Raw genomic sequence first — 23,452 nt, forward strand, 5'->3', positions numbered from 1 at the left:
GGGTGATAGATTTAAGACAGATGTCAGAGGCAAGTTCTTTATGCAGAGAGTGGTAAGGGCGTGGAATGCCCTACCTGCTAAAGTAGTCAACTCAGCCACATTAGGGAGATTTAAACATTCCTTAGATAAGCGCATGGTTGATTTTGGGATAGTGCAGGGGAACGAACTGAGAATAGTTCACAGGTCAGCGCAACATCGAGGGCCGAAGGGCCTGTTCTGCGCTGTATTGTTCTATGTTCTTTGTTCTATGTTCTAAACTTATTGCAGCAGGCGGAAAGAAATGAGCAGCTTTAAAACAAAAACCTCTTGGAGCTCAAAGCTTTCAATGAGAGTCTGAGCCCGGTGGTAAGTTCAGGTAACCTTTATTGCAACCCAACTTTGTTACAGTTTCAGATTCCCCTGCAAAAAGGCAGAGAAAAAGCAGTTGCTTTTTGAACAGCTCAAGGTGAAAGTGCACACACCACACCTCCCCTGTCCCACCCCCCTCACTGTCTTTACTGCCAGCACCAAGTTGTCCCTTTGTAATTGGATCCTTGGTACAGCCGTAACCCGGAGGAAGTATTGCCTCACTCAGCAATTTCAACCCATACCCTGTCTCCAAGTAAGTTTCTCCCCACTCCTTTGCCAGGAAGGGGCAGTGTAGAGTCAACCAGACTGCTGTGGGTGTGGGGTCACGTGTAGGCCAGACCGGGTAAAGGATGCAGCTGGAACGACTGAGTGAATCCTTTCCCACAATGGCGGTTCCCTTCCCTAACAAGGGAGAGAGGGAATCAGATGGGGGCTTTCTCCCCCGCACCACCCCCTCCCTCTGCCATCTGTCGTGGCAGGATTCGAACCCGGGAGTCCCCGGAACCGGGTTGATATTCCAATCGATAATGGCACTCGGCCGTCACTCCTTCAATCCCCCTGCGATGGCAAGTGAACTCGCTGGTGCTTCCGCAGGTTGCAGGAGCGGGTGAAGCCCTTCCCGCACTGAGAGCAGATGAACGGCCTCTCCCCAGTGTGGACCTGCTGGTGGATCAGCAGGTGGGAGGCCTGGTTAAAGGCCTTCCCACATTCGGGGCAGCTGAAGGGCCTCTCCCCGGTGTGGACCCGCTGATGGGTCTGGAGGTTGGAGGAGCAGGTGAAGCCCTTCCCGCACTGAGAGCAGGTGAACGGCCTCTCCCCAGTGTGGACATGCTGGTGGGTCAGCAGGGTGGAGGAAGTGCTGAAGGCCTTCCCACACTCGATGCAGTTGAAGGGCTTCTCCCCTGTGTGGACACGCTGGTGCCTCAGCAGTGTGGAGACCCGGGTAAAGGCCTTCCCGCACTCTGGGCAGCTGAAGGGCCTCTCCCCTGTGTGGACATGCTGGTGGGACAGCAGGTTGGAGGAAGTGCTGAAGGCTTTCCCACACTCTGTGCAGCTGAAGGGCCTCTTCCCCGTGTGGACCCGCTGATGGGTCAGCAGTGTGGAGACCTGGGTAAAGGCCTTCCTGCACTCTGGGCAGCTGAAGGGCCTCTCCCCCGTGTGGACCCGCTGGTGGCTCTTCAGGGTGGAGGAGCAGGTGAAGCCCTTGCCGCACTGAGAGCTGGTGAACGGCCTCTCCCCCGTGTGGACATGCTGGTGGGTCAGCAGGTTGGAGGAAGTGCTGAAGGCCTTCCCGCACTCGGGGCAGCTGAAGGGCCTCTCCCCAGTGTGGACCCGCTCGTGGCTCCGCAGGTGAGAGGAGCAGGTGAACGGCCTCTCCCTCGTGTGGATGCGCTGGTGGGTCAGCAGGGTGGAGGAATTGCTGAAGGCCTTCCCACACTCAGGGCAGGTGAACGGCCTCTCCCCAGTGTGGGTGCGCTGGTGGGTCAGCAGGGTGGAGGAATTGCTGAAGGCCTTCCCGCACTCAGGGCAGCTTAAGGGCCTCTCCCCCGTGTGGTTCTGCTGGTGGGCCAACAGGTGGGAGGATTGTCTGAAGGTCTTCCCGCAGTCGGTGCAGGGGAATGGCCTCTCCCCGGTGTGACTGCGCTGATGAGTCTCCAGGGCAGACGGGACACGGAAGCCTTTCCCACAGTCGCCACACTTCCACGGTTCCTCCACAGGGCGGGATTCCTCAGGTTTCTCCATGGCCACAGCTTCAGCTGCACACAAACAAGTGTAGAGCCCCTCCCTGCCGTGAAATCCCCTTTCCAGGCCGTATAACTGTTTCAGGCTCCACGCACAGTGCGCTGCAACAGTGGGGTCTCTCGTCCAGTCCCACTGATGCTGAAAACGTCCTCAAACAGGAACCAAAAAGCGTTGATCCCTCTCACAGAAATCACAGTCAAAAATCGTTGTGGTCCCGATGGATTGTGTGACTGTCAGACATTGACATCAAAGTGAGGACTGCAGACACTGGAGAGTCAGTCGAAAAATGTGGCGCTGGAAAAGCACAGCAGGTCAGGCAGCATCCAAGGAGTAGGAGAGTCAATGTTTCGGGCATAAGCCCTTCATCCGTTGATTTTGAAACTTCCCTCTTCAGATTTTCAAATACTCTGCAAAAAGAGATTACAAAAGTCATCACTGTCAGTGCAGGGTAGAAATTCAGAACAAGCAATTATACTTGCTGTGGAATATTCTTTTGTTGTTCCACAAAATTGAAAGTACCATCCCACACTCTCTTCCCCCTCTGTTCTCACTCCGCTCTAACTAATTCCCCTGAAGGTGCTGATTCAGGATCTGACAGGGGTAGAAAAAGCAAAAACATCAAGACTGACATCTCTCTGAATTTTGGATACCTCCACCTGAAAGTTAATATCTTTCACAACACTGGGATCCTGCTGAGAGTGAGCAGGTCTGATTTTGGGAAGCAAAAAAAAGTGTCAATTCAGGGTAAACCTGCAACGCAGCTTCTTGAGGAAGGACCAGACACAAAATGGTTAATGACCCAGAGAAGGTGGGAGCAAAATGAGACATCAAGGCATTAACACCGATACACTTCAGTCAAACTCTTCTGCTCCCAGTCAGGGCAAAGCATGCTCTGAAAGTCCAGCCTTCACAACCACACTTCTGCTTTCACTGAAGACAATTAGAGTCACACAGCACGGAAACAGACCCTTTGGCCCAACCTGCCCAGATTTCCTAAATTAATCTAGTCACGTTTGCCATCACTTGGCCCCTATATGGGCCGGGTGCTGGCAGCTGGGACTAAATTGGGTTGGCTATCTTGTCAGCAAGGACGGGTTGGACCGAAGGGTCTGTTTCTGTGCTGTACATCTCTATGACTCCAGTCGCATTTGCTATCACTTGGCCCTGACCCATCTGAACCCTTCATATTCATATGCCCATCCAGGAGCCTTTTCACTTGTCATCGTATCAGCACCCACCACTTCCTCTGGCAGCTCACGCCATCGCTCAAGCGACTCCATGTTGAAAGCGTCTGATCTGGTGCACCAAATGACACCAGGATAATCTCAGATCATTCCAGATCGCATCGATACTCAGTCAGTGGCTTTCCCGATCAGGATGTTGTACGTGATCAAACAGGTCAGTGGGTAGGCGATCCCCCACATCTTAGTTCAAGTATCTCTACGAGAACTCCCTTGCTGGAGGGTCCCTTGGAGACACTTCAACTGGACTTCATTGAGTTGTAGAAATGAGTTGAGTTGCTATAAATGTGTTTTGCTTATTGCTGATGTCTTTTGTAAGTGGATTGAAGCCTAACCTCCTCCTAACGCTACTGCTGAGACAGTGGCGAAGATTTTGTTTAAGGAAATAATTCCCTGCTTCAGTATACCTGCGTGCATTGGCTCGGACAATGGACCACATTTTGTAGGTAATATTAACGGAGAACTCTGTTCCCAGCTTTGTATTTGTCGGCAACTGCATGGTGCTTATCATCCTCAGGCGGCCGGCATTGTTGAATGTTTTAACCAGATGCAAGACTAAACTTGCCAAATTAATGGCAGAGTGTGGCCTCTCCTGGTTATGCTAATCCCTGTGGCCTTATTCCAGATGCGATCCATGTCTGTGGGCAAGACACGACTGTCTCCAGCTGAGAGTTTCTCTGGTCACTGCCTCCGTACCCCTTGGAACGATTCGGCTCCCTTCTGAGTCCACTTCCACCACATGACCAAAGCAATCATTGGTTATGTTCTTGCTCTAACCAATGTTATGTGTGCCTTTCACTCCCAGGAGCGTGCGGCCTACAGCAATGTTCCCTCCCTTTCAGCCTCGTCACGGGTAGAGCCTGGTTCGTTGGTGCTCGTCAAGAACTGGACTGGCAAAGGTTTCCAACCTCGTTGCGATGGCCCCTTCCAGGTTTTACTTCCCACCCCTATGGCGGTCACAGTCACTGGGCGCTCAGCTTGGGTGCAACTGCACCATTGTAAATTGATTGACCGCACCAAATCAAAAGGGGAGAAGAGGAGGAGAGAATCCTGGAATCCCAACAAAAGGAGTGGACCCTGTCCGGTTGGGTTTTTGAATCTTGCTGCTGTTCTAATGTTAATCTTATTACAGATACTTGAACTAAGAGGAGGGACATGTAGGGGATCGCCTATCTCCTCACCTTTCTGATCACGTACAACATCCTGATGGGGAAAGCCATTAAGTATGGATGCGACCAGGAATGATCAGAGATTATCCACCACCCATGCTGAGGAGATGTCGTCCAGTGCACCGGACCAGATGCCTTTGACGTGTGGAACGTGATGACGATTGATTATTGCAATGGACTCTTACATGAAAAAGACCAGATGGTCCATCTGGCCAGTAGAAATCAGTGGGAGTTACCATGTCGTTACCATGTTTTTTTTATTTTACCTGCAGACGCAAGCCTAGTGAGGATAAAAATGATCAACCCCGTTATTATGGTAAATATTTTAAGGACGCCCAGGAACACCATCCCTTTTTGCAGGACGTGCCAACTCGAGAAAAGAGAAGCCTGATAGGGGAAACTCCTCAATCCACAAACAACTTATTTATACAGGCCCACAGAACGCTCTTCACCCCAGAGGCAGTAGTATGTTACTCCTCTCTATCGGTAGATGACTTACTTGCCCCGTCCCCAGTCCCCGATTCCATTCTATTCGTCAGACTTCCTACTGTCGACCCTGCGAAGAGAAATATCACTTTCCAATACCTCGGGTCTGTGTATACAAACAGCTGGTGTAACACTGGCTGGGGTACAGCAGGCCTTATGCGGCACATGGACCTGGAACGGAATCCTTCCCTTGCGCATTTATAGAATCTTTTCAGAATCTGATACTGTCACCAAGACCATGTACAATAGAGCTGAGGGAGAGCCCAATGGGAACAGCATTCTGAGGACCATTGTCTCCTATACAGTGCGAGTGCTGGAGTCACTTGGCCCATTTTTACAGCGCTCAAGCAACTCCTCTTGCAAAACGTCGACCCTTTACTCCTGTAGACCTGACCAGACCCCCTGCTGTAACATTTCAGTAATCTAGTTTGACAAACTCTCCCTAATATACACCAAACCAGACTATTATTTCTTCAGCTAAGGTAAAGCTACCAATTTCCTTGTCCTGGATGGCAAAGATGTCCCTCATAAGGTCACTATCGGAGTCCTTGTTCCCACAACAGTACCTTGTCCTGGCCAGTGCACAAGTCGATGGAACCTCCATCTGAGGAGGATGCAGCGGTCGGTGTCAGCCAACCTTGCTCCAACTGGAAGGATCCCAAGGGACTGGGTGACAATACAGGACACCCGATAGGCTGGGGAATCCAGAATACCCTGGGGTTGGAAGGATCGGCAGGGGTGACAAGTCAACAGAACCGCAATTCCCTCTTTTGCGGCCTGACCATTCAAGGAAATAAGACTAAAGAAGCTCTGGAACAGAGTAAACTGGGATTATCAGACCTGTGTCTTTACTCTATGCAGAATCGGTATGCCTTAGACTATATACTCGTCCGGGAGGGCGAGGTCTGCACCATTGTCCAAGATAAATGCACTATGGGCATTCCCGATCTCACTGGCAATATTAACTAAGATAAAAGAAGAGATCCAGGTATTCCTTGACAGAATGACTGAGGGACCAGTTGGGGAAACTGCAGATCGGGCTCATGGTACAATTGGCTTAGCAATTTAGCTATGTCTGTTTGTCGGTATTGGTATTGTTAGGTGTTTAATTGCTCGGCTTATGAGGTCCCTTAGTGATATAGATTTGCCCCAGAAGATCCTGCTTTTGCGATCCGATGGTTCACCCACACGTGTCGATGGCGATGATAAATATGACCAGATGAGCTGCGAGGATGGTGGTGCCGCTCTGCAGGATGTTGATGGCAGGACCACCTTGAAGGGCATTTGTTTGGACGAGCCTTCTCTTTCAGTGATTGCGGTGCAATCAAAGGGAGGAATGAGGGTGTGTGCATCTGGGTGATAAAGTCTATAGCCTTAAAACTTGTCTTTAAACATTCAGACTAAAATGTAATGCTGAATTATTGAATACATTTACTGCACTAGAAAACAAACAGGCAGGAAGGCTCAGAAAGAGGAGAGAACTTAAAGAGAGGGACACCTGGGCTCACCAAGCGATAACAAGATGCTGTAAGGCAATTAAGAACGTTTACTTTATCATCGGTGAATCTGTGTGAACAGGACACCAAGTGATAACATTTACAGCCGTTCCCTTGTGAAATGAATGATAGTCTTTGAATCTGACCCTGAAACAAGACTCGGTACTATCTATAGCTGTGTAATTAATGGGTGGATCTTGTCCATTATAATGGATTCTTACTACCTCTTGCAAGCGGGGCATTCACAAAATAAATCTTTGCTGTCTTGAGAGTTCAAAAGGACACGAGAGAGAGAGACCATTTTAGGGCTGAGGCTGTTGAATCCCATAGAGAATTAACTCTTAGTGCTTATCTACTAGGGATTGAATTGAATTGCATTTTGGGACTTTATGATGAGAGATTTTTATTCCAGGCTTCCAAAGAGTATGATCTCCAGGACAAACCAAGAGAGAGGCTTTACAGGTCTGAGTTCTCAAAGGATTCCTGAGGGCCACCTCAAATCTCCACTTTAACATGGGAGGTCGGACAAAATGGCTTCTGCTTGGCTAACTCAGTGGGACTGAGTCAGGCAGATACTCACGACTCAGAACAAACAAGAAACCACAGACTGATGTCAATCCAGTGAAAAGAAATTGCAAATTTGAACCTAACCATCAATCGCAGAAGTAACAGTTTAATCCTAACCACCAGACACGACAAATACGATTCCAAGAACAAGTTGTCTACAAGAAATTATGATAGATTAGATTAGATTCCCTACAGTTTGAAACAGGCCCTTTGGCCCAACCAGTCCACACTGACCCTCCAAAGAGTAACCCACCCAGAACCATTTTCCCTCTGACTAATGCACCTAACACCATGGGCAATTTAGCATGGCCAATACACCTGACCTGCACATCTTTGGACTCTGGGAGGAAACCGGAGCACCCAGAGGAAACCCACGCAGACACGGGGAGAATGTGCAAACTTCACACAGACGGTCACCCAAGGCTGGAATCGAACCTGGGACCCTGGTATTGTGAGGCAGCTGTGCTAACCACTGAGCCACCGTGACGCCCTAGGCTAAGACAAAAATGCATGAGGACCTTGCGGGATCTGATTGGTTGTTACTATGTGATCATGCTCAATGTCTGACTCTAAACAATGTACATAAGTTCTATACAAACTCTGTAAAAGTTGGCGGATTCTTTTGGCACTCTGGGAGTACTCATCGGTGGCCCAGTGATTAGCGCTGCTGCCTCACAGCACCAGGGTCCCAGGTTCGATTCCAGCCTCAGGGGGCTGGCTGTGTGGAGTATGCACATTCTCCCCATGTCTGCATGGGTTTCCTCCCACAATCCAAAGATGTGCAGGTTTGGTGAATTGCCTATGCTAAACTGCCCATAATGTTAGGTGCATTAGTTAGAGGGAGATGGGTCTGGCTGGGCTACTCTTCAGAGGATCGGTGTGGACTGGTTGGGCCGAAGGGCCTGTTTCCACACTGTTGGGAATTAATCTAATCCTTCTGGGCTGATCAGAGTCTACCGACCCAGCCATATCAAAGAATAAACTATTGCTTGTATGATTGACAAAGTCACTTCCAGGTGTGTTTATTGACTAATCCCAGAAATCTGAAGATCCGGACGGCAGTCCAGATCAGAACAACCAGATAGGAAATCGTTAATGTCCCCAGGATGTGGGGAGCAAAATAAGACAACAAGGCGTTAACACCAACACCAGGGAGAAACTGAACATACAGATGTGACAAACATTCGTGGCAAGCCAGAATCACAGATGTACAGCACAGAAAGTCCCTTCAGTCCATGCTGACCAGATATCCTAAATCAATCTAGTCCCATTTGCCAGCACTTGGCCCATGTCCCTCTAAATGCTTCCCAATATATACCCATTCATATACCTTTTAGAGGTTGTAATTGTACCAGCAGCCACCACTTCCTCTGGCAGCTCATTCTTTACACACACCACCCTCTGTATTTAGGAGTTGCCCCTTCGGTTTCTTTTAAATCTCACCCTAAACCTATGAGCAATCCCAGATCAAAGATCTTGTCTATTTACCCTTGCCATGCCCCATATTATTTTATACAAGGTTGTAGGGTCACCCCTGTGGGATATAGGTAAAGCAGTGTTACTTCTGCAACCATAATTGCTTCTGCAAGGTAAATGAACTAACGCCAGGGTATAATTGTTTCAGCCAAGAGTGGAGTTAACAAGAATGAAAGCTATGTGAAGGAAATATATAATTGCTTTTGTATTAGCTAAAATGTGCATACATGAAATGTGCCTGCCAACAATGGTAGATGTTACAGACAAACAGATAAGGTGCTGTGAGGGGAGGGGGTGTAGGTTAAGCTAGATATGCTCGTACAAAGTTATAATCATCTGTTTCCTGCTTCTGCAAAAACAAAAAAAAACACAATCAAGGAGGTCAGAAGGCTCAGTGTCGGCGAAAAATGGGAGGAAATGTTGCTTTCGGAAAACAAGGAAGCAGCTGGCAGTGAAAGAGGATATACGCTAACACTTTGTTCACGCACAAGGCTGGATAAGGCAAGAAATAGACAAGAGTAATGGGCGCCACCGGGAAAGAATGGAGGGACAAACCGATCTTTTGCGGGTCAGCTTGGAATATCAGGGCGGCGGGGGGGGGGGGGGGGGGGGGGGGGGGGAGGAACGTGGATGAGGGAAAGAAGCTGAATGTGCGGAGCCAAAGTGGAGGAAGAACAGAGGATGCAAAACTTGCTTGAAGCTGCAATGAGGAATATTGCATGTGCTGTACTTGTACCTGTTGCAGTTATTGGGGGAATCGGGTGCATTTTAAAAATAAAAACAGAAAAGATATCCAGCCCTCCCACTTCCCAATCTCTATCCTTCAGTCCCTCCCCACCTGGCTAACTAAGACACATACCTGAGTTTGCGGAGTCTGCTCCCTCTCTGCATTCACTCTCGTTGCTACAAGTGACCAATTTACCCTCCACCCATCTCTGTCTCCCTCCCAGGATGAAGAGTCGTCAGGAGGGCGGGAGATTCACTTTGAAACTGACAGGGCCACTTCCGCGTTGTGACGTCACAAAGAAACTAGGGGCGGGGCGAGGAAAAGTGACAGCTGAAGGGGCGGGGCATGGCCAACAGCGGGCCGCCGCACCGTGCATGCGCCACGCCTGCAGCAGACGAGGACGAGAAAACACTTTCCAAAAAAACCCCTCCCTTCTGAGAATCCCCACAGTGTGGAAGCAGGCCACTCGGCCTCACCGAACCTCCCAAGGGTCACCCACCCACACCCACTCCCCTACATTTAACCCTGAATCATGCATCTTACCTGCACATTATGCCTAATTTAGCATGGCCAATCCACCCTAACCTGCACATCCCTGGGCACTACAGGTAATTTAGCATGGCCAATCCACCCTAACCTGCACATCCCTGGGCGCTTATGGGTAGTTTAGCACAGCCAATTCACCCTAACCTCCACATCCCTAGGCACTATGGATAATATAGCATGGCCAATTCACCCTCACGTGCACATCCCTAGGCACTATGGGTATTTCAGCATGGCCAATCCACTTTAGATTAGAGTGGTACTGGAAAAGCACAGCAGTTCAGGCAGCATACGAGGAGCAGGAAAATTGACGTTTCGCACAAAAGCCCTTCATCAGGAATAGAGGCAGAGTGCCTGCAGGGTGGAGAAATAAATGAGAAGGGCACGGGGTTGGGGTTGGGGTTGAGAGAGATAAATTTCAGGTTGTCAGGTGTACGTTGATTTTAAAGAAGGTAAAGGGTCTTTTAAGAAATAGTTTTAAGCAAGGAAATTACTTGTAGCTGACCACAAAAAAAAAGGGCAGCAGGGGCATTTCGCAATAAGCTCATAGTTTGTAGGTCCGCTTTTTGGACTATCAAGATATTAAAGGATGATCTCAGAAGTGAGACGGTTCGATAAGATAAGAGGAACTGGACAAAATAACAGGAAGGCTGTAACGAACAAGGACAGCCAAATAAGGCAGATTTAAAGAAAAACAAACAAATTAATTAATAAGTATGATAGGCTTAGGCTTGGGTGCAGGGAATTACCAAATGAAGGAATAACGGGTGCAAGTAATCACCAATAAAGGGATAGAATGAAATAGACACTCAAAGGTTTATTGCTCAGTGTAGGGGTGTCGAGAGAGCCCTCAGAAAAGTATAAAACACTCTGTATTTTACTGTCGGGTATGTCTCTCTTCATACAGCCACCCATCTGCAAGATGTTTGAATAAATGTGCTGCTTCAGAACTTTTTGACTCGACTGAAAATTATTGATTAAGTGGGGTTCGTTTCTCACAGCACTATGGGTATTTAGCATGGCCAATCCACCCTAACATGCACATCCCTGGGCACTATGGGTAATTCAACATGGCCAATCCACTTTTGACGTTTCTGGAAAAGCACAGCAGTTCAGGCAGCATCCGAGGAGCAGGAAAATCGATGTTTCAGGAAAAAGTCCTTCATCAGGAATAGAGCCTGCAGGGTGGAGAGATAAATGAGAGGAGGGTGGGGTTGGGGAGAAAGTAGCGTAGAGTACATTAGGTGAATGGGAGTGGGGATGGAGGGGATAGGTCAGGGAGGAGGGTGGGGGAAGGTAGCAAAGAGTACAATGGATGAATAGGGGTGGGGATGAAGGTGATAGGTCAGACAGGAGGATGGAGTGGCCTGTTCGGATCCGAACTCTGCTGGTTTAAAGGTGGTCCGGAATCTGTGTAGGATGAGTTGGTTACGGAGACAAGCACTGAGGAAGCAAATGTGGCTGTGGTAGCAAGTCTGTTTCAGGACATGGTTGAAGAGCTTCAGGGCAGAGGAAATGACCTGGAAGTTGCAGTGGGAGAGGGATTCCTTGAGATTCTTGTAGAGAGAGGAGGAAAACTTCTTCAAGGCAGGCATCCTTGCAAGAGGATTCGCTGTAGGGTTAAAATCAACTCGGTAAAAACAAGGACTGCAGATACTAGAAACCAGATTCTAGAATCACACAAGTCCAGGTTGTAGTCCAACAGGCTTCTTTGGAAGCAGTAACTTTTGGAGTGCTGCCTCTTCATCAGGTGGTTGTGGAGGATAAGATCCTAAGACACCACAATTTAGATCAAAACATTCCAGTGTCCTGCCACTGAAATGGTATATTGAACAAACCTAGATTGTTAAGTCTTCCACCTTTTCAAATAGGTTGCAGATATCATTACAATGTAAACCCCAGAACTTCTTGTTGTCACCTTCTCGAGATAACAAGGTTTTATAGCAAAAGCTCACATCTCAGCTCAGACAATGCATTAAAGGTGTGAGGTCAGAGTCTGCCTGTATCCCAATCTTGAGTCAGACTGATTCTGTTTCCAAAGTCGAATTTACAAACTATTACATGTATTGACTGCCTGCAAATTTTTCCTTAAAAAAAATGCACATAGAATGTATCTACAAATATACATTCCCCCCCCCCCCCCCCCCCCCATACACACACACACGCACAAATTTGTTGGGTGAATTCGTACTTGCAGAATTATGTCTTACTTTGCTCAAAAACTGCATGACTCTATGTAAGATTCTGTAAATCAGTTTAACCATTGTGCCACAGACAGTCTCACACAGGGGAGCTCACACCTTCAATACATTATCTGGACTGACACGACACTAATTGGTAAAGTTCACTTGAGGATTTAACTATTTTAAAAGGTTTTGTGATTTACATTTGAAAGAACTGAAACTATCATGGTCATTCGAACAGATGAGAGACTTAACAAACAATCCAGGTCTTTTTCAATATATAGTTTCAGTTACATCACACTATAAACTGTTGCTATAAATTCTGTGTCTTACAATTTTATATTCCACAATCCCCTGATGAAGGAGCTGCACTCCGAAAGCTACTGCTTCCAATTAAACTTGTTGGACAGAATTTCTCAAGTAGGGCACCATACGAATCCTGGGAGACTGTTATTTCTTGTTTACTTTGTAATGAACAAACATTAAGCATGATCCCCTACTTATTTCTAATTTTGTTTCATTTTTCTTGTTTTATTCCCTGCGATGATGTGGGAGAATTGTTAGATTTGGGTCAGCCATTTTGTCACATATTAAAGCCTGGAAACCATTTTGAATCTCAGCTTAGTGTCTGCTTGCTAAAGCTTGTGTTTCCCAGGCTCAGCGGAGACGGTTGGCCTTGCAGCTGTACTGCTTCCTGATAAACAAATTCTTTCCTGACATGGGCCTTTATTTCCATCCCCCACAGTTGGCGAGTCAGGCAGGAGATACCCGGGTCCTGCCAGGTCACCGGCCGATATCCTTTGAGAGATGAAATATAGAGGGTGGTTGCTGCTTTTGTTGTGTCCAAAATAAAGGGGAAAGCTGGCCAGGGACAAAAATGCTGTTAGAAATGATGATACAATTCTCCCTACTCAGTCACAAGATACTAGTGAGAGAACTCAACAGGGTCCTAGTGTCCTGACGTTATGTTGCTGAGAGCACTTGTGCTTTACAAAGTTAGTAATAATGAATTTGCTTACCCCAGGGTTACGAGAGGTGAAACCCTATTTGATAAGCCCTGGACCCACACTGAGGTCCGTGGCATGCTTCAAGGTGCCCCCGATCTGTTTGAGTGCCCAATGTTAGTTTTAATTGGCGAGTAGAAATCTGAAGTATAATTGCTCGCTTCAGGATGTCCAGACATGAATGAATTTGGCATACAGGACACATTGGGCAACTATTAACTGAGACATGTAGAAAGCTGAAGAGTGTTACAGAGAGAGAGACGCGCAGACAGGCAGAGAGAGAGAGGCGCGCAGGCAGAGGGGGGCATAGGCGGGCAGAGAGAGAGGGGCGCGGGCAGAGAGAGAGGGGCGCAGGCAGAGAGAGAGAGAGAAAGAGAAAGAGAGAGAGAGGCACGCAGGGGGGCATAGGCGGGCAGAGACAGAGAGAGGCGCAGGCAGGCAGAGAGAGAGAGAGAGAGAGAGAGAGAGGCGCAGGCAGGCAGAGAGAGAGAGAGAGAGAGGCGCAGGCAGGCAGAGAGAGAGAGAGGCGCAGGCAGGCAGAGAGAGAGAGGCGCAGGCAGGCAGAGAGAGAGAGAGGCGCAGGCAGGCAGAGAGAGAGAGAGAGAGAGGCGCGCAGGCAGGCAGAGAGAGAGAGAGAGAGACGCAGGCAGGCAGAGAGAGAGAGAGAGAGAGGCGCAGGCAGAGAGAGAGAGAGAGAGGGGCGCAGGCAGAGAGAGAGAGAGAGAGAGAGAGGGGCGCAGGCAGGCAGAGAGAGAGAGAGAGAGAGAGAGGGGCGCAGGCAGGCAGAGAGAGAGAGAGAGAGGCGCAGGCAGGCAGAGAGAGAGAGAGAGGCGCAGGCAGGCAGACAGAGAGAGAGAGAGAGGCGCAGGCAGGCAGACAGAGAGAGAGAGAGAGGCGCAGGCAGGCAGGCAGAGAGAGAGAGAGAGGCGCGGGCAGGCAGAGAGAGAGAGAGAGGCGCGGGCAGGCAGAGAGAGAGAGAGGCGCGGGCAGGCAGAGAGAGAGAGAGGCGCGGGCAGGCAGAGAGAGAGAGAGGCGCGGGCAGGCAGAGAGAGAGAGAGGCGCGGGCAGGCAGAGAGAGAGAGAGGCGCGGGCAGGCAGAGAGAGAGAGAGGCGCGGGCAGGCAGAGAGAGAGAGAGGCGCGGGCAGGCAGAGAGAGAGAGAGGCGCGGGCAGGCAGAGAGAGAGAGAGGCGCGGGCAGGCAGAGAGAGAGAGAGGCGCGGGCAGGCAGAGAGAGAGAGAGGCGCGGGCAGGCAGAGAGAGAGAGAGGCGCGGGCAGGCAGAGAGAGAGAGAGGCGCGGGCAGGCAGAGAGAGAGAGAGGCGCGGGCAGGCAGAGAGAGAGAGAGGCGCGGGCAGGCAGAGAGAGAGAGAGGCGCGGGCAGGCAGAGAGAGAGAGAGGCGCGGGCAGGCAGAGAGAGAGAGAGGCGCGGGCAGGCAGAGAGAGAGAGAGGCGCGGGCAGGCAGAGAGAGAGAGAGGCGCGGGCAGGCAGAGAGAGAGAGAGGCGCGGGCAGGCAGAGAGAGAGAGAGGCGCGGGCAGGCAGAGAGAGAGAGAGGCGCGGGCAGGCAGAGAGAGAGAGAGGCGCGGGCAGGCAGAGAGAGAGAGAGGCGCGGGCAGGCAGAGAGAGAGAGAGGCGCGGGCAGGCAGAGAGAGAGAGAGGCGCGGGCAGGCAGAGAGAGAGAGAGGCGCGGGCAGGCAGAGAGAGAGAGAGGCGCGGGCAGGCAGAGAGAGAGAGAGGCGCGGGCAGGCAGAGAGAGAGAGAGGCGCGGGCAGGCAGAGAGAGAGAGAGGCGCGGGCAGGCAGAGAGAGAGAGAGGCGCGGGCAGGCAGAGAGAGAGAGAGAGGCGCGGGCAGGCAGAGAGAGAGAGAGGCGCGGGCAGGCAGAGAGAGAGAGAGGCGCGGGCAGGCAGAGAGAGAGAGAGGCGCGGGCAGGCAGAGAGAGAGAGAGGCGCGGGCAGGCAGAGAGAGAGAGAGGCGCGGGCAGGCAGAGAGAGAGAGAGGCGCGAGCAGGCAGAGAGAGAGAGAGGCGCGGGCAGGCAGAGAGAGAGAGAGGCGCGGGCAGGCAGAGAGAGAGAGAGGCGCGGGCAGGCAGAGAGAGAGAGAGGCGCGGGCAGGCAGAGAGAGAGAGAGGCGCGGGCAGGCAGAGAGAGAGAGAGGCGCGGGCAGGCAGAGAGAGAGAGAGGCGCGGGCAGGCAGAGAGAGAGAGAGGCGCGGGCAGGCAGAGAGAGAGAGAGGCGCGGGCAGGCAGAGAGAGAGAGAGGCGAGGGCAGGCAGAGAGAGAGAGAGCCGCGGGCAGGCAGAGAGAGAGAGAGGCGCGGGCAGGCAGAGAGAGAGAGAGGCGCGGGCAGGCAGAGAGAGAGAGAGGCGCGGGCAGGCAGAGAGAGAGAGAGGCGCGGGCAGGCAGAGAGAGAGAGAGGCGCGGGCAGGCAGAGAGAGAGAGAGGCGCGGGCAGGCAGAGAGAGAGAGAGGCGCGGGCAGGCAGAGAGAGAGAGGCGCGGTCAGGCAGAGAGAGAGAGAGGCGCGGGCAGGCAGAGAGAGAGAGAGGCGCAGGTAGGCAGAGAGAGAGAGAGAGAGAGAGAGAGGCGCAGGCAGGCAGAGAGAGAGAGGCGCAGGCAGGCAGAGAGAGAGAGAGGCGCAGGCAGGCAGAGAGAGAGAGAGGCGCAGGCAGGCGCAGAGAGAGAGGCGCAGGCAGGCAGAGAGAGAGAGAGGCGCAGGCAGGCAGAGAGAGAGACGTGCAGGCAGGCAGAGAGAGAGAGAGAGGCGCAGGCAGGCAGAGAGAGAGAGAGGCGCAGGCAGGCAGAGAGAGAGAGAGGCGCAGGCAGGCAGAGAGAGAGAGAGGCGCAGGCAGGCAGAGAGAGAGAGGCGCAGGCAGGCAGAGAGAGAGAGGCGCAGGCAGGCAGAGAGAGAGAGAGGCGCAGGCAGGCAGAGAGAGAGAGAGGCGCAGGCAGGCAGAGAGAGAGAGAGGCGCAGGCAGGCAGAGAGAGAGAGGCGCAGGCAGGCAGGCAGAGAGAGAGAGGCACAGGCAGAGAGAGAGAGAGGCGCAGGCAGGCAGAGAGAGAGAGAGGCGCAGGCAGGCAGAGACAGAGAGAGGTGCAGGCAGGCAGAGAGAGAGAGAGGTGCAGGCAGGCAGAGAGAGAGAGAGGCGCAGGCATAGCAGAGAGAGAGAGGCGCAGGCATAGCAGAGAGAGAGAGGCGCAGGCAGGCAGAGAGAGAGAGAGAGAGAGGTGCAGGCAGAGAGAGAGAGAGAGAGGCGCGCAGGCAGGCAGAGAGAGAGAGAGGCGCAGGCAGAGAGAGAGAGAGGCGCAGGCAGAGAGAGAGAGAGAGGCGCAGGCAGGCAGAGAGAGAGAGAGAGGCGCAGGCAGGCAGAGAGAGAGAGAGAGAGAGGCGCAGGCAGGCAGAGAGAGAGAGAGAGAGGCGCAGGCAGGCAGAGAGAGAGAGAGAGAGAGGCGCAGGCAGGCAGAGAGAGAGGGAGAGAGAGAGGCGCAGGCAGGCAGAGAGAGAGGGAGAGAGAGAGGCGCAGGCAGGCAGAGAGAGAGAGAGGCGCAGGCAGGCAGAGAGAGAGAGAGGCGCAGGCAGGCAGAGAGAGAGAGAGGCGCAGGCAGGCAGAGAGAGAGAGAGGCGCAGGCAGGCAGAGAGAGAGAGAGGCGCAGGCAGGCAGAGAGAGAGAGAGGCGCAGGCAGGCAGAGAGAGAGAGAGGCGCAGGCAGGCAGAGAGAGAGAGAGGCGCAGGCAGGCAGAGAGAGAGAGAGGCGCAGGCAGGCAGAGAGAGAGAGAGGCGCAGGCAGGCAGAGAGAGAGAGAGGCGCAGGCAGGCAGAGAGAGAGAGAGGCGCAGGCAGGCAGAGAGAGAGAGTGGCGCAGGCAGGCAGAGAGAGAGAGAGGCGCAGGCAGGCAGAGAGAGAGAGAGGCGCAGGCAGGCAGAGAGAGAGAGAGGCGCAGGCAGGCAGAGAGAGAGAGAGGCGCAGGCAGGCAGAGAGAGAGAGAGGCGCAGGCAGGCAGAGAGAGAGAGAGGCGCAGGCAGGCAGAGAGAGAGAGAGGCGCAGGCAGGCAGAGAGAGAGAGAGAGAGGCGCAGGCAGGCAGAGAGAGAGAGAGGCGCAGGCAGGCAGAGAGAGAGAGAGGCGCAGGCAGGCAGAGAGAGAGAGAGGCGCAGGCAGGCAGAGAGAGAGAGAGGCGCAGGCAGGCAGAGAGAGAGAGAGGCGCAGGCAGGCAGAGAGAGAGAGAGGCGCAGGCAGGCAGAGAGAGAGAGAGAGGCGCAGGCAGGCAGAGACAGAGAGAGGTGCAGGCAGAGAGAGAGAGAGACGTGCAGGCAGGCAGAGAGAAAGAGAGAGGCGCAGGCAGGCAGAGAGAGAGAGAGAGGCGCAGGCAGGCTAAGAGAGAGAGAGAGAGGCGCAGGCAGGCAGAGAGAGAGAGAGAGGCGCAGGCAGGCAGAGAGAGAGAGAGAGAGGCGCAGGCAGGCAGAGAGAGAGAGAGAGGCGCAGGCAGGCAGAGAGAGAGAGAGAGAGAGAGAGAGAGAGGCGCAGGCAGGCAGAGAGAGAGAGAGAGAGGCGCAGGCAGGCAGGCAGAGAGAGAGAGGCGCAGGCAGGCAGGGAGAGAGAGAGAGAGAGGCGCAGGCAGGCAGAGAGAGAGAGAGAGGCGCAGGCAGGCAGAGAGAGAGAGAGAGAGGCGCAGGCAGGCAGAGAATGAGAGAGGCGCAGGCAGGCAGAGAGAGAGAGAGGCGCAGGCAGGCAGAGAGAGAGAGAGGCGCAGGCAGGCAGAGAGAGAGAGAGGCGCAGGCAGGCAGAGAGAGAGAGAGGCGCAGGCAGGCAGAGAGAGAGAGAGGCGCAGGCAGGCAGAGTGAGAGAGAGGCGCAGGCAGGCAGAGAGAGAGAGAGGCGCAGGCAGGCAGAGAGAGAGAGAGGCGCAGGCAGGCAGAGAGAGAGAGAGGCGCAGGCAGGCAGAGAGAGAGAGAGGCGCAGGCAGGCAGAGAGAGAGAGAGGCGCAGGCAGGCAGAGAGAGAGAGAGGCGCAGGCAGGCAGAGAGAGAGAGAGGCGCAGGCAGGCAGAGAGAGAGAGAGGCGCAGGCAGGCAGAGAGAGAGAGAGGCGCAGGCAGGCAGAGAGAGAGAGAGGCGCAGGCAGGCAGAGAGAGAGAGAGGCGCAGGCAGGCAGAGAGAGAGAGAGGCGCAGGCAGGCAGAGAGAGAGAGAGGCGCAGGCAGGCAGAGAGAGAGAGAGGCGCAGGCAGGCAGAGAGAGAGAGAGGCGCAGGCAGGCAGAGAGAGAGAGAGGCGCAGGCAGGCAGAGAGAGAGAGAGGCGCAGGCAGGCAGAGAGAGAGAGAGGCGCAGGCAGGCAGAGAGAGAGAGAGGCGCAGGCAGGCAGAGAGAGAGAGAGGCGCAGGCAGGCAGAGAGAGAGAGAGGCGCAGGCAGGCAGAGAGAGAGAGAGGCGCAGGCAGGCAGAGAGAGAGAGAGGCGCAGGCAGGCAGAGAGAGAGAGAGGCGCAGGCAGGCAGAGAGAGAGAGAGGCGCAGGCAGGCAGAGAGAGAGAGAGGCGCAGGCAGGCAGAGAGAGAGAGAGGCGCAGGCAGGCAGAGAGAGAGAGAGGCGCAGGCAGGCAGAGAGAGAGAGAGAGGCGCAGGCAGGCAGAGAGAGAGAGAGGCGCAGGCAGGCAGAGAGAGAGAGAGAGGCGCAGGCAGGCAGAGACAGAGAGAGGTGCAGGCAGGCAGAGAGAGAGGCGCAGGCAGGCAGAGAGAAGAGGCGCAGGCAGGCAGAGAGAGAGAGAGGCCAGGCAGGCAGAGAGAGGCGCAGGCATGGAAATAGACACAGAAAAAAAAGAGACAGAGAGCCGCAGGCAGGCAGAGAGAGTGTGTTTGTTAACCACCTCCTTGCCTGGTCAGCCTTTTTCCCTGTCTACAACTTGCTTTCATAGAATCACCTCACGTACATTGTTCTGAATATTGTCTAATAAGAGTAGATGTATTTAGTAGATGAATGAAACCATCCCAATGACTGAAACAGCTGACACTCTAATATTGGACAAGTGGTAAATATTTGCATCAGTTAACCAAAACTCTTCAGAGTTTACATTCATGGGTACGCCAAGCCTCAGCATTAGGACTGGGGCATATTGGAGCTGAGATGGAAAGGCCCGTTCCTAGTCCTGCTGGGTTACCGGTCAGATATCAAGGTCAAGGGGAGGCCGCATGGACACACACAACACAATGCAAACGAGCGCCACCTCCTGGAGGAACACCAGAAGACCCCGTCAGAGACACATCTTCAGCCTTCATCCGTTAATGGCTCAGCCTGATCATTCTGCCTTTCACTGCACTATTCCTTATCTTTCTTTCACTAACTATGTTTGATTGGGCCTGATAACCTCTAGTAAACAGGAATTACAGTTTAATACTTTTTTTTAATGCTTTTTTTTAGGTCAACCACTCTAGCTGCTAGGTATGTGCCCATATCCCTATCCATCCTGAACTCGTACCAAGCGAGCCCTAATGGAGTTTGAGCAACTTGCAGCTTTCTTTTCCCCTGCCTTTGGAACTCCTCGACTGGAAATCAAAGTCACCCCGCAGACAATCCTGTGCTCGGCTCAGTTCTCTGATGTGGCCCTCCTCTCCAGCGATCTCCCAATTGCTGAGATTTCTCATTCCTGATGAAACCCCTGATGATGATTCCCAATCCCTGGAGCCTTCTGCCCCTGTCCTTACTGAACCCGAGGACTATCAGTCCGATCTCCAAGCACCAACCCCTGACAATCCCCCTGGCTCTGGGTATAATCCCCCTTTTTGCTGACACCCACAATCTCTTCTTTTTAATAAAAAGGAGGGATTGTGGGAGAATTTGATCAAAATTGACAAAACTGCATGGAAGCCATTTTGTCGCAAAGCAATGTTTGCAGTAAAATGTAGCCTGTTAACATAATGCTATCTGAGCCCTGGCTAAGGAATTCTGGTTTGATAGCCTGACCTTGCAGCTGCAGGCTGTCTCTGCTCTTCAGGCCATTAGACTGTGCTGCTTCATAGAATGATGGATTGGTTCTCTCTGTCCCTTATCGGTAATTCGAGCCTAGCTGAACCTGCAGCATAAGATAACATTCAGTTTTGTAGACATTAAGAAATTTAGGTCTCGACAATGTATGTGAACCTTACGACTGCCCCTCAGTTGCATAATTAATGGAGAGTGGGGCTTGTGTTTTACCATAAAACTTGTAACATTCTGTATTTTATTGGAATACGTCAGACTTTGTTTTAAACTAAGAGGTATTCCCCAATGGCAATGAATAAAGCTAGTTAATTGCTCAAGGTCTCCTCTCCTGACTACTTTGCTTTAAACGATTTGACACACGAGTTACTTTGCCCCAATACTAATAGTTACATTGAAGGGAGAGAGAATTCCTCAAGTAGGACCCTATCAGAATCCTGGGTGAGCCCTATTTCTGGTAGATTGTGGTGTGGCTTTCGATTGACTGAATGTTTTCTTGTTCTGGAAGCTGTAAAAGAGGCGTGAAAGCTTCTACAGAAGTCCAGCAAAGCTGAGAACAGACCGACATCTTACTCTGTGGGAACAGCGAGTTCAGAGGACAGAGAAATCAGGCCCTGAAACCCAAGCTGACACCAGACTACCGTGTGATCAGTGCTTTGATGAGCAGTGCCAACCCTCTGCCTTTACCTCGCTTCCTATCTGACTACACCTCAATATTCAGGATCCAATCCTTGCCATCCTGAAGCCATGTCTCTGTGAGGAGTCTAAGACCATAATTATTCACTTCAATGTGTGCAGTTAATTCATTCACTTTTGTTACAATGCAGCACACATTCAGACTCACCATGTATCGTTTCAGTTTTTGTGACATTAGTATCCAGGTTCGATTGCTGATACATTTACTCTCCTTGTCCCTTTCTATTGTTCTCTGATGTTCATTTTCCACATCACTACATTGCTCACTGGCCTCGATTTGGATTGGCCATACTAAATTGGCCACAGTGTCCAGGGATGTGCAGGTTTGGTGGGTTAGCCATGGGAAATGCAGGGTTACAGTTTCATAGTAATAGAAGGAGTAGGCCATTTGACCAATCCAGCCTGCTCTGCCATTCATTAAGATCAGGGCTGATCTATCCATTGTCCCAGCTACCCTTAATTCCCAGACTCAACAGAGACAGTCTGCCTTGCAGCTGTACTGCTACCTGATAAACAAATTCTTTCCTTGCATGGGAATATCTTTCTCTTTGCAAGGACCTATTGTACACATCAGCTACTAACCAACACTGTCCAGACACTACGTGACTGGGTAAAGTGTCTCAGTTTGCTCAATTTCATGCAATTAACAGTTTGCTAATTGTTAAATGATTGTAACCTACAGAATCACACAACTCTGTTTCTCGTCGGAGTGACTTGAGACTATTAGGTCGACTTGTGAGTTCGAACTCCCCGTGAGTTCCAAATAAACAGTCAATAACTTACGGTTTGTGTGTCATGATTACTTATCCAATACTTATTGGACTACTACGAGCAAGTCACCCACAGCATAATCCACTTCCATCCCCAACATGGATTTAGAGGCCATCCTTTTTTGCCAGACAAGTAAATGTGTCATTCTCAGGAAACAAAGCCTGTCAAACATTAACAGGCACAGATCTAGACCAACCTTTTCCAGAGTCTGTCCCTTCACCTCAATTGACTTTCTTTTTCCCTCAGCTCCTACAAACCAACAGCTGAACCCAAGGATGAGAAAAGAAATGGGAAAGAGGGCGAGAAAAGAGAGTGCGGTACTCCCAGATGTTAAACAGAGAAAGGAAGTTGCAGTCTGGACTGAAGCTCAATCTTCATTCAGAGAGAGAGGAGCAACAGCAACTTCAGAAGCTCATGGTCGAACTTCCGCATTCAGACAATGGCTGGGGTTCTGATTGGCAGGAGGACCAGGCCCCTTCCGGACAGATTCAACTGGCCAAAGCCAAAAGGAGGAAAAAAGGGGAGAGCCACAATTTTGTTTCACTTCCCCACCCCTGACTCTACATAACCGCGCATGTTCCTCGCTATTCTCCTTACCCTCACCCCTCATGATTTTTTAAATCTCAGTAAGGTCATCCCTCAACCTCCTCCATTCCAGTGAAAAAATCCCAGCCTCTCCCTATAACTCAAACCCTCCATTCCTGGCAACGTCAAAGTAAATCTTTACCGAACCGTCTCTAATAATATTCTTCCTATTACAGGGTGACCAGAACTGTACTCAGTACTCTAAACAAAATGGCCTCACCAACATCCTGTACAACCTCAACATAGAACAAAGAAAATTTACAACCCAGGAACAGGCCCTTCAGCCCTTCAAGCCTAAGCCGATCCAAATCCCCTGTCTAAACCTATTGCACAATTCCTGAATCTGTATCCATCTGCTCTCCCCCTACTCATGCATCTGTACAGATGCACGTTTTTAAAAAAAAAGATATTTTTATTGAAAATTTAACATGTTTTTACCAGTTTACAAGTAAAAAAAGCACAAGTACGAACACTAATATACAATTAAATCTTAAATAAATAGCCAAAACTTGTGAAACAAAAAGAGATATAAAAAAAAAGACAAAACTCAACTAACTACGAATCTAACCTATAACTAACCAGAGTGTATGATCAAATATCTTACATTAGTCAAAAGAAAAAAGGATAACATGGTAATGAAGTAGTGAAATACATGCTCGTAATGAGTTAACATAAGTTGTAATAAAACCCGTATTCATGCGGGATTCCTCTCCCAAGGGACCAGCCAGAACTGTTACCTCAACTAAATGAAAGCCCTTGAAAGAATGGCCGAAATATCTGTATCTATGTAATTCAAAAAGGGCTGCCACATTTTATACAATAATTCAGTTTTTTGGTGCACCATATTTGTAAGGAAGTCAAGAGGAATACATTCCATGATTAATCTGTGCCAATTTGGAAGTCCTAGAGGGCCCTCAGCCACCCAGTTTACCAAGATATTTTTCCTTTCATAGAAGGAGAGAATGGAAAATAATTTCCTCCCGTGCACATCCACAGAAGGTAAGCTTGAGAAGCCCAGAAGAGGAGATACTGGATCTACTGTAATTTCCATTCCCAAGATTTCTGTCAGGGCGTTTACTACTTCGGTCCAGTATTTGAGGATCTTATGGCATGTCCATAAGCGGTGTGTAAGAATGCCCACCTCTATTTTACATTTGGGACGCATTGCAGATGCTCCTAAATTTTGCCAATCGTTCCGGGGCCATATGGGCCCTATGAAGTATCATTAACTGAATGGCCTGGGTTCTGTTACAAACGGAGATTTTGTTTTGGCATTTTCCCAGATGTCATTCCACATTTCTGAAGAAATTTCCAGTCCCAAATCCTGATCCCATGTTCTAAGCAGACGGTCCATGTCTTCCGACACATCATCACGTAATAAATGATAAAGAGTGCTGACCGAGGGTACACCCATTGGCCACAACAATCTACGTTCTCTATCTGATTTATAAAGAACATCTAATAA

At 51.0% G+C, this 23,452-nt stretch overlaps 1 protein-coding gene across 1 annotated transcript in view; it reads right to left on the reverse strand.

The window, feature by feature from the left end:
* Nucleotides 1-352: 352 nt before the first annotated feature.
* The window catches only part of LOC148144828 (uncharacterized), a 33,192-nt gene continuing 10,092 nt past the window's right edge, over nt 353-23,452 (reverse strand). Inside the window, exon 2 of the mRNA XM_087975075.1 lies at nt 353-2,498. Within this exon, the coding sequence (XP_087831201.1) occupies nt 898-2,091 (1,194 nt within the window). The 5' untranslated portion in view covers nt 2,092-2,498 and the 3' untranslated portion in view covers nt 353-897. The remainder of the gene's footprint in view (nt 2,499-23,452) is intronic.

Source organism: Chiloscyllium plagiosum, unplaced genomic scaffold, assembly GCF_037043375.1.
Source record: "Chiloscyllium plagiosum isolate Xiang-an unplaced genomic scaffold, Cpla_swu_hap1 HiC_scaffold_27, whole genome shotgun sequence".
Lineage (NCBI taxonomy): Eukaryota > Metazoa > Chordata > Chondrichthyes > Orectolobiformes > Hemiscylliidae > Chiloscyllium > Chiloscyllium plagiosum.